General features: G+C 44.2%; 1 protein-coding gene across 3 annotated transcripts; it reads right to left on the reverse strand.

Annotated features, from left to right (window-relative positions):
- Nucleotides 1–10,458: 10,458 nt before the first annotated feature.
- Nucleotides 10,459–12,774, reverse strand: MID1IP1 (MID1 interacting protein 1). Of its 3 annotated transcripts, none has more exons than XM_005228294.5 (2): nt 12,533–12,774; nt 10,459–12,241 (listed from the first exon to the last, which is right to left on the reverse strand). In XM_005228294.5, the coding sequence occupies exon 2, from the start codon at nt 11,979–11,981 to the stop codon at nt 11,433–11,435; it is 549 nt and encodes a 182-aa protein (XP_005228351.1). In that variant the 5' UTR covers nt 11,982–12,241; nt 12,533–12,774; the 3' UTR covers nt 10,459–11,432. The 3 variants fall into 3 exon arrangements, with proteins under 3 accessions (XP_005228351.1, XP_024844012.1, NP_001069851.1); XM_024988244.2 differs by having other exon boundaries at nt 10,459–12,244; NM_001076383.1 differs by lacking the exon at nt 12,533–12,774 and having other exon boundaries at nt 10,459–12,240.
- Between the last annotated feature and the right edge of the window lie 2,664 nt (nt 12,775–15,438).

Below are 15,438 nucleotides of genomic sequence, written 5' to 3' on the forward strand. Positions count from 1 at the left end.
GCACCCTGCACCCACCTATAATAGCACTTATCAGGCTGCGTAGTAATTGCCTGTTTCCTTGTCTGTATCCTCTGGATGGCAAGCATTTAAGGCAGGGACTGTGTAATGCTCACTATGGTCACCGGCACATAGCCCAAGATCTGGTTCATAGCAGTTGCCCAACAAATATTTAATGAATGAAGCATTGCTGTGATGCAGGCTTCCTCTTGCATGTTCCCAGAGCCCTGCATAGCTCCATTATCTCTTCCATGGTGTTGCTAGATTGTTTGTGTACAAATGGTTTTCCCTGCTAGACTGGAAATGCCTGGAACCACATCTGAGCTCTTGCATTCGATTCCAGTACACCTTAACACAGAAGGAAAGAAAGGAGGGAAAGAGGGAGCGGGAGAGACGAGGCCTTTTGTCGTAGAAATTTGTTCCTTCTGAGTTTGTGTTGAGCAGGTACAGAGCGTTTTGGAACTTCTCTCCCAGCCACCCCTGCCCTCACAGCCCACTTCATGTTTATTCTGCTTTCCAGCATCACACTGGGGGAGGGGTGGGGCTGGGAACCATTCCAGTTGCTTTAGCTGCCTTCTCAACTCCCTGTCAGCCCCAATTCAGGAATGGTTGCCTTGAGATTGAATTTTTGCTCTTTATGAGAGTTTTTAACAAGATTCTGAAGCATCTAGTGTGAATTCTCCTCACCATATATACTAATGAGCAGTGAAGTAAAAGAAGAAAGAAATAAGAGAAGAAAGAAAAAGAGGCCTGAAATATTCACAGATTAAATAGAATAATCCAAAATTCGACTGCATTGTCTTATGAAACCTAAATGAACTAATCAGGTGAAAGATAAGGAACTCCTTCCTCAAGAGTTTCCTTTTTCTCCTTTCTCTGGCCCTTATATTTAATTAGTAACTAGCAAACACTTACTTTAAGATTTTACAAGTTATAATTCAATCTTTGTAATATCCTGAAGGTTTGGTTTTCCTTGTAACAACTTCTTTAAACCCTTCTTTCAGTATTAGGATTAGATTTGGCCATGAGCAACAGACAAGGAAGTGGCTTAAACAAGATAGCGGTTTCCTTCTGGCTTTTGAAAATGAAGTTCAGAGGTAGGTCATCCATGACAATCAGAAACCCAGGTTCCTTCTCTCCTGTTGTTTTGTTCTGAACATGTTGCTGCTGCCTTATTAGCTAAAATGGCCACTGGAGCTCCAGCCATCTCATGCCATTCCATTCAACAAGAAGGAGAAAGGAACAAAGGTATCTCCTATCCTTTAAAGATACCTTTTGAAAGTCAGAGGTGAAACTCCTGCTTTTAGCTCATTGGCTACAGCCTTGTCACGTGGTCACTCCAGCTGTAAGGGAAGCTGAGAATTAGAGCATTTATTTGTGGTGACCCAGTTCCCAGCTGAAGTTAGAGGGATAAGGAGAGAACAGATGTTGGGAAACAACAAGCAGTCTTTGACACAATTTGCTCTCTGTAAAATGAGGATAATACCAACATGTACTTCATGGAGTCTTTGTGGGTAGAAAGAGAGATAACACAGGTGTGCATCACTCTTGGTAACGACTTCATAAAAAGAAGAAAGTATATATAATAAGTGTGCTGCTGCTGCTGCTGCTAAGTCGCTTCAGTCGTGTCCGACTCTGTGCGACCCCATAGATGGCAGCCCACTAGGCTCCTCTGTCCTTGGGATTCTCCAGGCAAGAATACTGAAGCAGATTGCCATTTCCTTCTCCAATGCATGAATAAACCCAAATATGCCATCTCCTACTCATTGGAAAAGACCCTGATGCTGGGAGGGATTGGGGGCAGGAGGAGAAGGGGACGACAGAGGATGAGATGGCTGGATGGCATCACTGACTTGAAGGACGTGAGTCTGAGTGAACTCCGGGAGTTGGTGATGGACAGGGAGGCCTGGCGTGCTGTGATTCATGGGGTTGCAAAGAGTCAGACTCGACTGAGCGACTGAACTGAACTGAACTGAACTGATGTCCAGGTGCAAGCACTGCAGCAAAAGATCCCAGGTCCCAGCCTGTCTCACCAGGATACACAGAATGAACTGACAGAACTGGGACTAAATAGATTCTCTGACTCTAAATCCTGCTTTTTTTTCACTACTGGGCACCACCTTTCCTTCTACCTCCCCTCACCACAACCACCTCTCTTATTATGGCTGTCGTGTTCACCAAGACAACATCTGATATGTTTCTCCATTGAAAAGCCTTTACACTCCATCCCAGTACTAACTGCTCACCATTCACTGAGAGCTAGGAGTACTAGTGGTGAAGGCATTACTAATCAGATGTGGCTGTATAACTCTCTCTCATATATTACAGGTAAGAGAGTAAATGGTATAACCACTGTGGGAAACTCTTTCACAGTTTCTTATAAAATTAATTATATATATATATATATATATATATATATATATATATATATACACCTCTCTTATGAACTAGCAATTCCATGCCTATCTATTTATTGCCCCCCCCAAAGACTTGAACTAGAATGTTATTTATATATTTATTCCTGAAAGAAACAGAAACAACCTAAATGTCCATCAACAGGAAAATAGATAAATTGTGAAAATTTATGAAATGGAATACTGCTCAGGAGTAAAAAGGAATGAACTACTGACTTATGCAAAAGCATGGCTGAATCTCAGAAATACGTTGAATGAAAAATGCCAGACCCTAGAGTACATACTGTATGACTCAATTTATATGAAGGTCAATAGCAAGCCAAACTAATATATAAGGATAGAAATCAGAATAGTGGTTGCCTGGGGAGGGGGAGGGGATGATCAGAAAAGAACACAAGGAAACTTCTTAGGGTGATGAGAATATTGTGTACCTTTATCGAGGTGTCAGTTACATGAGTGTATGCATTTGTCAGATCTTAACAAACTATACACTTAAGATCTATATATTTTGTTGCATGTAAAATGTCAATAAAAAAAATAATAGTGAGATGGGAAAGCAGCAGAAATAAATGCTCTACATAAAGATCCAAGAGTATCTTCTAAAGGGGAAGAAGTAAGAATTTAAAAAATTGAGAGTGGATCTAAGATCTTAATCACAAAATAGGTAATAATGCTGCTATATTTGAAGCAAACCCTTTTAGTAACCTTTAGTAAAAGGTCGACTTTAGTAACCGTTAGTAAAAGGTTTACCTTTACTAAAAGTAACCTTTTAGTAAGACAGTGGCAGCCCCATAAGTCTGTTTCGTGTCTATGCAGGCAGGGCCACTGTCACCAGGACTAGAGCCTAAAAGAAAAATAAAATCTCTTTCACAAAAGAAGACTAAAAGTACCTTTCAGACTTGTTTTCACCAATTTGCTGTGTTTGAAATTCTATATTTTAGCTAGCCCCAAAAGCAATGAATGGATTAAGTGCCAAGAGTATATAACCTTTCATTTTCTGGCCACAGGCTAGAGGCCAAGTGTTTTAGTGACCTATTGCTTCTGTAACAAATTCCCACAAACTTGGTGACTTAAAACAATGTAAAATTACTCTCTTACAGTTCTGACAGTCAGAAGTCTATGATGGGTCTCATGGGGCTAAAATCAAGGTGCTGGAATGGCTATGTTTCTTCTGGAGGCTTTAGGGAGACTCTGTTTCCTCACCTTTCCCAGCCTCTAGAGTTGGCCTACAGTTTTTGGCTCATGGCCCCTTTCTCCATCTTCAAAGCCATTGAAGGCAAATTGAGTCCTTGTTATGCTGCATCACTCTGACTCTGGCTCTTATGCCCTCTACTTGCATTTCGAAAGACTTGTGATTAGATTCAACCCATCCCGATAATCCAGGATAATTTCAGCATCTGAAGGTCCGGTGATTAGCAGTCTTAATTCCAGCTGCAGCCAACCTTAATCACCCCCTGCCATGTAGGTGACATATTCATAGGTCCCAAGGATTAGGACACAGACCTCTTTGGGGGACCATTATTTTGCCTACCATGTCAAGCTTTAACAGAACTGTAAAATGCTACTTACCTCTCTCATCATCCATCACTTCTAAGCCTTCTATTCTCTACATCAGCCATCAGATGAATGTTTCCAAAGGTTCTGGGTTTATCTCAAGCTGTTACTCAGGTAAATGTGATAAACACAGACCCTGTTTCATAGATTACATTCTACTTTCAATTGTTTTCACTTAGTTCTACCATCTCCTGATATTTGGAAATAAAAAGTCTCTGTTCCCATTATCTATTGCTGAGTAACAAACCACGTAGTGGCTTAAAAGAATGAAAATGTTTTGCACACAAGTCTAAAATTTGGGCAGTGATGGATGGGGACAGCTTGTCTCTGCTCCACTTGGCATCGGCTTAGAGTAGCTCCAAGGCTGGGGGCTAGATCAGTTGAAGGCTTGCTCACATGTCTGGCAGTTGGCTGGGACCTCAGTGATGCTGTCAGCAGGAACACCTACATGTGGCCTCTCCATGTGGCTTGGGCTTTTTCACAGTGGCTTCAGCAGGGATCCAAGGATGAGGCTGTCTTTAAGAGATAGCCATGTATCTCATACAAGAGGAAAATGCCTGACCCTTTATGATCTGGCCTTGGAAGTGATGACCACGTGGATCTTTCAAGGCAGCACCAAAGCCCCACCTGAATTCAAGGTGAGGAGACAGAGATTCTGCTCTGGATGGAAGGTGGCAAGGTTGAGGAAGAGCATTTAGGGCCACAAATAACTGCCATCTCTTTGAGAAAATACAGTTTTCCACAACTTCTCTGCCACTTTCCATTTCTTCTCTTTATTTTAAGTCCCCTCTTCCTTCCATTCTATTTATCTCCCTTTATATAATTGCCCACCTTGCCCTTTTTTTGTCCGTCACTCCTTCTGTCTCAAAATCAGGTCAACCCCCAGTTGGCAAATGGCAATTTCATAAGGTGATGTAAGAAGCCTATAGCATGTCCACAGAGGGACATCTAGTTGCTGGAATCAGAGATTATTCAACCATTTGAGACTGACAGAAATGGCAATTTTATATGCTTCAACCTAACATTGACTGCCTGTCTAGGCAGAGAAAAAGGTACCACAACCTACTATGAGAAGACAATGATTACCTCCCCACTCCTCAGGTGTCCAGTGGGTGGGAGGACCCTGAGAGATTCCTTGCCCTTCTTCATCACTTCCCTTATCACATCAACCCAGGCAGAGATGGTGGAGTGACATGTCATAAATTTGGAAAGACCGGCTCAGTTTGGCTTTCTCGCTTGGGGTCAAACTGGCTGCAGGGATTAGGCTTTTTCCTCTGTTCCCCAACCCACTAAATGGAAAGGGCTACTGGTTTCTGAGATAAACATCTAAGTTTCTGGCATTTATGCCTCAAACACTTAAACTATTAAAGCACTGTCAACAAGTATTCACCACAACAGAAACTAAATTATACCCCAAAGTATCCATACAAGCTGCAATGTTAATTAGATGTCATGAGATACTACACCTTGTTTTGAATGACCAAATGTACACTAACTACACTCCTTGCGTTCTACACATAGTTTGACTGCTAGGGAACATATCCATGTTTTTTCACGATATATATCTTTCATTAAAAAAAAAAAAAAAAAAACAGGACTTCAAATTAATACCACATTGTGAACAATTTAAATAACTTGATCAGAACTGTGGTACTTTCATATTCATCCTTCCTTGACTACCAAACAGGAAATCTCTTCAATTAGATGTATGCTAAGTAGAAAAAAAATGCCATTATCCAAGGACACAACAAGTCTTGTCAGGTATTTCAACATGGTGGAAGAATAGTCAGGTTTTAATTGGTCCTACTGAGCTCACCCACAAGCTACAACATTCTTTACCTCAGCAGTGTGGTATTCAAAAGGAAAAAAAAAAAACTACAAAGTTAGTTTCCACCTTTGAAAACATCAAATGAATCATGTTCAGTTTCATCCTGTTAACTGAACGTGCTTGTTGATAAAAGTGCACATATCAACACAAGTAAGATTGGAATTGAAAAGTAAAACAGATTTGAGAAAACACCCCACCCCCAACATTGTTTATTTCCTCACAAAAATAAAAGAGCTGAGCTCTAGTTTTGCTAGTATTTTCCCAGTCTTCCTGTCTACTGGATTTGAAAGCACTTTCTTTAGACACTTCATAGTCAGACAGTGGCCTTTTTAACTCTGTTCTTAACTAAATGATAAGAATGTTCTCCAATCAAAATTCTTACCAATTTGGGATTATTAAAGTTGGGCACACCAGGAGATATATTTTTAAGACTGCTAGTCAAAGCATTCTGAAACAACAGACAAAGAAGTAATAAAATAAAAGAAAAAGAATGGGAAGATACAAAAATTTTTCCTCTTAAAAATAGAGAATGCCAAAACAGGAAGGGCTGATGAGATAGTTCTGGTTTTGGCAGGCTTTGTTTAGACAGATGCACAACCATTCGTTTTCTGCTTTAACTTGACCAAGACTTTTGACACTAAAAAGAAAACAGCTAACTCAATAATAAAAATAATAAAACCAAAAAAAAAGAATATTTGAGGAGGTGAAGTCTTCATGGTTTTATGGAAGAGGTATCCATCTGGGTCTTTACCATAATCACTACAGTTCAAGCACTGACTAGCAAGCAGCTGGAAAGGCCTATATATCAATGTACTTTTCCTTTTCCTTAACTAGCATTTCATTAATTAAATAACATTCTTTCAATGGAGCAAGGAGACTCCTGAGGGATGTGGAAAATAGAAGAACCATGGAATCTCCATTTGTCAATACTGAAAGAGGCCTAAAAGCTTGAGCTGCTTTTACTTCTTTTATTTCCTTTCTGCAGGCTTTCAAAACACTTGTTCACCCTGAAACCCAGGGAGGCCAAGACAAGAGAATAAACGGGAACTTCCAGCCTCCATTCCACCTTCTTATCTTTCCACCTAAGCACCATCCTTGGATAGCCCAGCTTGCATGGCCAAGCCCTGTCCACCGACCAAGCATGTCCACTCTCAGGAGGATAAACTTAGGGCAAATGCATATGAAATCGCTGCAATGGGCTCAGGGCCACCTGGACAGGGCCAAGTGTGTTATAGAGGAAGGGCACAAGCTCTGGGCACTCTGTTGGTTCTGAAAATTCCTTACCCATGGGGAATCGAAAGGCCTTACAAAGAATCAGCATGGGGGCCCCTCTAAAGTGGAGGGTCCCAAGGAAGGAGCCCTGGTCACATGAGGCAAAGGCCAAACACTACTGGCTTCCAGATACAGAAATAGTTACATTGGTCATGGTGTTGTTTAGTCACTAAGTCATGTCCAACTCTTTTGTGAACCCATGAATTGTAGCCCAAGAGGAAAATCCATAGGATTTTCCAGGCAAGAACACTGAAGTGGGTTGCCGTTTCCTTCTCCAGGGAATCTTCCCAACCCAGGGATCAGACCCAGGGATCGAACCCACATCTCTTGCATTGGCAGGTGGATTCTTTATCACTGAGCCACCAGGGAAGCCCTTATTGGTCGTAGATCGTCATTATTTCCACCACTTATCAGAAAGTTCTACTGGATGAACTTCCAGATGGACTAACTGGAGGCCTAATGTTTAGAGTAACTCAAGAACAACCTCTAAAATTCATTTAATGATTAAAAAAATTGAACATGGCCTTGAAACAGAAAAACATTTAAAAAATAAATAATTTCAAGTTGAAATTATCTTGCTAATTAAAGCAACTTAGCTTTGATCAGAAACTACAAAAAGTGTCAAATCTTAAAAAGATTAACATTCATTTTAAGAGACCATTAGTCCACATGTTTATAATTTTCATAAGTTTCTGATCCAGAATTTTTTTATTTGTTGGGGGTAAAAATTACCTTTAAAGAAAACATTCTGTCATTATTTTGTTCAGAATTCTTCAAAATATATCTCACAAGGATTGGTATAAATGTACTAGATGTCCCATAGAAAGATAATTACCTTTGGGGAAAAAAAGGTATATAAAATTTGAGCTCTCAGTCCATTAGGACTGTGTAAAATTTGCAAACATCTGAGACTCACAGAATAAGAGAAGGTGTGGGGTGAGGAGGGGAAGAAGAGGAACTGCCATCTCCCAAAAGATTTTTGTTCAGCAGCTAAAAATGAGGCATATGCAAATGACTTTCATTTTTTAAAACCATTGTTAACAGTAGACTAGTTTTCAAGTTGGTCCAAAGAAGGATAATCCCTGTAGCTGTGACATGCTAACAGTGGGTTCAGGTTCAGAGAAAGATTAAATCAGACCAGACCACTAAGGAACACTGTGTAAATGTAAAACCCCAAAAGCCCCGTGTGAGCAAAGCAGAAAGCTGTTTTGAGAGGCAAAAACAGGCCTTCTCAAAGGCTTTGGTGTGAGGTTTTGATGTAGAAAATGCTTATCAAATGTAAATATCTGGAGGGTAATCAATTCCCACATAAGCTGTTCCTTTTTGCCCAGTTCATCTACCCTCTGCCTTCCCTTTAGTCTCAAATTGCCACCGAGATAGGCCCTAGTAGACAACCTTGATCTCTGAGAGCTCTTTGAAGGAGGGGCCGTGCGGTGTTTGCAACTTTTAAAATCTATAAAGTACTTTGAGCTTCCTCAGGAAAGACCTAAAAATATATTCACTTATCAGTTGACCTTAGAAGTTAAACAAAAATTTAAATGGCTTGAGAAAATTTAACAGGTAAATCCGGTCAAAGGGATTTGACCTTGTATTGTTGCATAAATCAAACTTGAATAGTTATATCAATGGAATAACACTTACTGGGCCTGGGAAACCATACTGGTTCATGAAAAAAAACCCAATCCTCTTTTAACAGTGATCATCACTACTCCTAGGTCAGAATCACTCTTTATATATAAAAATACTCTCCATGAATATTTTCAAAAATAAAGTTAACAGCTTTATTTATAGTTTAGTTTTGCTATGAACATCTGCCTTTCTGTATTCTAAATACAAGAATGTTCTGAAAACATTTTAACATCTCATAAAGTTTTTGCTATCACTTGCCTAAACCATGACTATTTGATTTTAATTCAGTCTCTTCCCTGAGACTTAAGAGTTTACCTGTGGTTTCATGTATGTAATAGAAATTATGCTTTTCCTTAAAGTGAACATATTGTTGTAAGGTTCATATATTCCTCGAGAAAGGCAAGGAGGGAGATGAAGATACAAAGCAACATTCAGAGAGCTGGAAAGAACCTGTAGTGCCCTTCTGTAGTGCCTAAAGAAACTTCCACAGCAGCACACATTCTATATACAGTCTCCTTTCATTCTCGCTACAACTCCATGAAATAAATCTTGTATTATTATTACGTCTAATTTCAAATGTGGAAACAAGCTTGGAGAGTTAAATACGATAACAAGAGGACTTGAACACACAAATTCCTGGCTCCAAGTCTTGGTATTTCTACCACTTGGCTTCTGCAGTTTGCTTTTTTTGTATTTTTCACTTGCACTTTGATATTTTCAAGGGGATACAAGGTTAAGAGGCTGTATACCTTCTTTCTGGTGCTGCCTAGCTTATCTTTATGTATTAACCATTAACTTTCTCTGGCAACGCAGGAACCAGCCTTGACACTTCCCCATTTTTTCACGGCTGGTGAAAACTGATAATAGGCTTGAGCTACCCACAAGCACAAAAAAACTTGTGTTTTTTTTTTCTTCAAAGTTACATGTATTTTAAATTCAAGCTCTGTGAGCTTAGAGAATGTCTCATGACTCCAAGATCGAAAACTGAAGTTGATCTAAATACTTATTCCCGGCCTAAACAAATCATGAAATACAAAACACAGAGCATTGTGTTTCGCCTATTCCACTATCCCAGAAAAGCAGCATAATGGCATCTAAGGAAGTGTTCGGAAGGGCCCTGCTGCAGTCTTGCTCAGATCTGCTGTCCACAGCCGCAGACTGTCTCCCTGGAAAACTGGAAGCATTGCTGGACACTGCTTCCCAAAGCTTAGCACTTCACTGGGAATAGTCTAAGAGGCCACAGCGAGTGTTATAACACATTTAAGTCTCTCCTAAGATTAACATAGAAGACTTGTAAATACAAGACCTGCAAGGTGTGTGCACTAGTATTAGCTAGGGTTTTTCTTCCAATTTTTACCTCTCAGTAGCCAAGTGAAATTTCTGCCTTTAAGATAGGTTTCTAGGCCTCAAAATGCATGTGTGCTTGAGCCTCTTGAAAAATTCAAAATGTTAACTAAGCACTCTGATAAGCTAGTCTAGTTGGTTGAAAACTCTAATATATGTAACTTCCCATAAATACTCTGAGTATTTATGAACTTTTTGTTGAGACTTACCTTGGTATTGAGTTAGAAAGAAAAAGCTTGGAAGTAAATCTTGTTGGTAGTTTCTTCCCAAACAAATCTGAATACTTACAAAGGTGATTATCTACCACTTTGAAATACCAGAGAAAAATAAAATTAGCTTTTGCTAAAAAAAAAAAGTTTATTTTTATTTAATGACTAAGCCATTCATTGGCAGATTAGAAAGCAACAAACTTTTGTCAAGTTTCGTTAACACATTTGCTTTTTTTATTTTTTAGAATATAGTCTACATCTGGATTAAAAAAGTTTTAAATAAATTTAAGACATATAACAACAGTGGAACCCTTCATCATTCTATGTACAACATGGATAGAATGTCAGTTGGTTCCATCTCGGGTAAGTCCACTTTCTCATAATAATGTTATTATTTTCACCAAGTGGCAAGCTTTGTACAAGCTGGCACCGTGCCAGCTTACACATACTGGGGTGGGGGTGACATGAAAGGGATGGGATAGAGGTGCCACAGGACAACTATACAGTGTAACAGAAAATCATTAATAAACTAGTACCGGTTACCGACACAGTGCTGTTTGTGCGCTTATCACAATGGAATCGCCGAAGTTTCAGAGCAAGGAGGAGATTCGAAATACTTAGGACGGGGCAACTGTTACAAAAAGAAATAGTGCAAACAGGAAAACTGATGCAACCTTAGCAACACTGTGGCCTCCACCAGCCCAACGGCAGGGCGGCGGGAGGCTGCGCACCCGCCCAGCCTTCCCCAGCGCCCAGCTCCGGGCAGCGCTCCCAAGTGTGGCAACCCAGCGCCGCGCCCCGGAATGGCCTATTCTCGGGCCTTCTCCTCCGGAAAGAAAAGAAACTCCAGGAAAGGCACAGACTGAATGCAGGGCGTCAACTCAGGCCCATTCCCACCAAAGTAGAACACAGCCCCCTCATTCCCCCACCTCCGCCCGACCCCGCCGGGGGAGAGAAGGAAGTCCTTGAGCACTATCCCACCTCTTTGGCCACCACTTTCCTCTCTGCTCTCGCCAAAGAAGCCCCTTCCTCCATGCACCCTGCTGCGCCCCCATTATGTACGCAGCCCCCCAACTTTGCAGTCCGCCCATCGCGCCCTACAGCCAGAAAGAAAATAGCTTTAAGGAAAGAGAGAGGGTGAGATAGGGGCCAGGAAGGGTGCGGGACAGCCGCGGGCGAGCCGCCTCAGTGCCCCCAATTGCTGAAGCCGATCTCCTGCTTGTATCTGTTAGTGAGGATGTTGGCTTTGCGCGTGAGTTTGGAGAGCACAGTGTGCAGCCCTCGCAGGTGGTAGTGGAACTGCTGTTCCAGGTCCTCCTCGCCGGTGTCCGCGCCCTCCAGGTTGCTCAGGTCCACCAGGATGTCCTTGGACTTCCAGGCGCTCCCCTCCTCGCTCCCTGCCGCCGGCGGCTGGTGCAGGACCCCCCACTCGATGTCGTTGCGGATGGACTTGAGCAGCACGTAGTGGCTGTACATGTCCCGGGAGGGCGCGAAAAAGCTGCCATTGGCGCTGCCCGGGCTAGGGGCCGGAGGCGTGCGCTCCTCCATGCAGCCGCCACTGCCGCCTACCTCCACGCCGACGTCGTTGTCCAGCTCGGGCTCGGCCAGTGGCACGTCACGCAGCAGACTGGGCACCATCACCGTCTGGTCCATGTTGTTCACGGCGCCGATGAAGCGATTCATGGCGTTAAAGAGCGAGTGCTTCTGGTTGTAGGTGTCGCAAATTTGCATCATGGTGGCCGCGTGGGCGCCGAAGCACAGGGGCGCAGGGGCACGGGATGGCCGGCTAGGGCGAGGGGCTGCCCGCCTTCACGCGCTCTGAGAGGCCCGCGCGGGAGCCTGGCTACTGCCGGTGCGGCGGGATTCCCGGCTCCTCCTCCGCCCTCTCCAACTCTCGTCTTGATCGCAGCCCGGCCCTGCGGGATGCGCGACTTCTGGCTTTGGCGTCCGGAAGCTTGCGATATCAGCTCGTGGTCCCTGGGTCGAGCCCTTGCCTGCTTGGAAGACGGGGACGAAAGAGAAGATTATTCACCCAGCTAGGGTACCCGGTACCCTCGCCTGCGCGCACCGCCCCTCCCCTCCCCCCCCCCCCCCCCCCCATTCCCTGGGTTACTGCTTCCCTGGGACGGCGCCCGGGTGGCTCCCAGCAATCAGGCGGTCCCACCTCCTAGCGCACCCAGTGCCTCTGAGAGAAAGAAAGTGGGCTCCCCACTCCCGTCTCCCTCCTCAAAGCCGGAGTCCAAGCACCCCCGAAGACCCGGCAGAAATGGGAAGGGGGCACGCACTTCCTCCGGCGCCTCGAGATCCCCTGCTGCTGGGTAGCTCAGTGTTCCCGCTCCCGGCGGCTGCTGCCTGCGGCTGCTGCGGCGGTCAGTGGCCGAACTGTGTTTGCGGGCGGTGGTGGTGGCGTGGGCCCCCTACCCATCCCAGGTGCTCAATTTATAGAGCCCCGGAAAGGTGTCGCCGACGCTCAGGGCCACCCCCTGTGTCTCCTCCTCCCGCCTCCACGGCAGCGCCGAGATAAAAGGCCCAAGCTGAGGATGACCGGGAGTAACACTCTCTGGGCCCTTTCTACAGCGGGGGCGGGGCGTGCTGGGCCAGCCCCGCCTCTCGCCTGATACCCGGGCGGAGGGAGGGCGCCGTGGCAGGGCAGGGCAGAGGAGAGATGGAGCAGCCAGCCGCACCCGCCAGCGCCGAGTGCAGAGCAGGCCAGTTTGGGGGGGAGGGTCAGGCGCTGTGTGGGTAAAGGAGGCGCCGCCGTTCCCTGCGGCCAGTGGGCGGGCTGGAGTGCGGGGGATGGGTGGGCCTTGCTCATGTTCCGGGGGTGGGAAAACCGAATTGCTGGTGCCCTGGTCGTAAAGTGAGCACCCCCCACCCCAACAGCGCATCTATGCTGGCAGTGGCCCGGAAACTACCAATCTGGTTTATTAATAGCCGTCGGGGAAAAGGGACCCGCAGTAGCAGCAACTCCATCCCGAGACTCTTACGTAAGAAGGGTGAAAGAAGGGTGACGGGGCATGCCGGCTGCACGTGGACGTGTGGTGCTCCCGCCACGGCCCTGGCTTTGGCCTACTGCGGGGGCGGGGAGAAGAGCCTCAGAGGCTTTTGCCTCCCTCCTGGCTGGGTCTTTCGCAATATTTCCAGTAAGTAACATCCGTTGCCAAGGGATGAAGAGCAACCCATCTTTGTATCTGCACAGTCTTCCAGGAGATCAGATGTGGCGATGGGAAGTAGCCAAATTCCTGACTTTTGCCCAAATCCCGCTACTCAGAGATCCGTGGCCTTTTGGCTGCCAAAGGGCCAGGAGAGAGTGACAGTAGGTAGGGTCGTGCCGGGTGTCTTTCATCATTTAACAGAAAAGTGGGGGAGGTGTCCAGTATTTTTTTTTAGGAGGGAGTTTGAAATGTTCCTTTCCAAAAATAGTTCTTAAAACGCAAGGTCATTCAATAGGGCCTAAAACTATGTACCAAATTGCTGGATTTAACTTTTCAGTCTTGCACCTTAAATTTCAGTTTGAGACTCTAAACCATAGCCCGTTTTCAGTTTTTTTTTCCCATCTCATTTCCTATGCCATGTCCTTCATCCAACAGTGTTTTCCAACAGTCCTACAGATAATCCAAGAAGACTCAAGTTTCTAATTTTTAATCTCTTTTCTCTAAAACCTTTTAAGGGTGCTTTTAGTACTGTTTTTTCACAGGACAAAAGTGCCAAAAGGGAGAAGCACAAAATAAGTTTATTTTTTCCCCTCTCTTTCACTTCAATAATCTATATTTAATTTTTTCCCACGGCAAACCATCTTCCTAATTGTCTTTTGAATGAAAATCTGACTTAGTGCTACAAGGGTGGGACAGAGGAGACAGAGCCCAGCCCGGGGAGCCCCCCTCCCAGGGCTTATTAGTTCTGCCAGACCATAGCCCTTGTTTTTTCATCTGTAAAACTGGAATCATGTTACTGGCTCAACCTATCAGGGTCTTTGGGAGAATCAGTGGAAAGAAAAATGTAGACCAAAAAAGCATTATATAAATTTCAAGCATTAAAATAATCTCATCCTCTGTTTACACATGTGGAAATTTACAAACTCATCCAGCCCCAATTTCCTCCTCAATAAAATGGAGCTTCTCCCATGGGCTGTGCCAAATTTTGGTTAATGGTGAATAAGATAATAGATATAAAAATTATTATGTAAACTGTAAAGTATAAAGGTGAAATTATACTTAGTATAGGATCTTTTCATAGTCTCAAGGTTTTTACCTGAAGGGTCCGAAACCTTAAACATGTGAAAATGGTTCATGATGATTCACAGACCCTTCCCCACCGCCCCCAATGCTTAGACAACTGGCAAGTACAAAATACTCCAGCTTGAATTTAAGCCCTTTTGCACAATGACAGACAAAAATCATTGCAACAAGAAATCTCAAAAAAAAAAAAAAAAAGACGCACATCCAGTCTTCAATAACTGATTATCTATAAATTAAAACGCATTTTGTCCCCTATGACAGACAGGTTTGATATTTTAAGTACATATGCCTCTGGATGAAAATTTAGTATTCAGATTTGAGTTACTAAATGCTGGGATCCTGCCTCTTTTCTTCCCAGTTTCAGCAAAGTGTGATAATAACTCGCAGAAAACGGAAATTCAAGTGATCTAGCAAAGGAATCCCAGCAAAACCCCTCCCAGCTTGAGAGAAAGCCCCTAATGCCTTCTTTTCGGTCTCCACTCCCCACTCTGAGCTGTTTCCTTCCTTCTTCTGGGGTTGAGGTTACACTCCATCCCCCCAGTTTCTTGATTCCTTTTCTTTCACATTTCTTAAACACTGTAAGAGGAAGATGGCTCTTGCACCTGCCTGCAAAACTTCCCAAACCGGGCCTTCTCAGTTCCCCCAGGGCCAGAACAAGAACTCACGCCCACCGGGGTAACTCCGGAACAGAAAGGTCGGGATCCAGAGCTCCCGGCCCTTGGAATCACCCCACCACCGCCCCTCCGGCTTCAGCCAATCAGATGCTGTCCGGGAGTATTATGCAAATAACCCTTCGTGCCCTAGCCAGTGAGGAGACACGGCCCCCTCCCTCCAGCATCCTGTTTCACCCCAGCCGCGCCGAACTGGCGGCAGCGTCCTTGGCAACCGGAGCGCCGCCAATTTTCCCCTGCACAGAGGCTGAAAAAAAAAAAACATTAAAATGGTTCCTTGTG

This window comes from Bos taurus, chromosome X, assembly GCF_002263795.3.
Source record: "Bos taurus isolate L1 Dominette 01449 registration number 42190680 breed Hereford chromosome X, ARS-UCD2.0, whole genome shotgun sequence".
NCBI lineage: Eukaryota > Metazoa > Chordata > Mammalia > Artiodactyla > Bovidae > Bos > Bos taurus.

What these genes read in the sequence shown, in the direction of transcription:
- MID1IP1 (XM_005228294.5), bottom strand. Translation starts at nt 11,981, where the DNA reads ATGATGCAAATTTGCGACACCTACAACCAGAAGCACTCGCTCTTTAAC.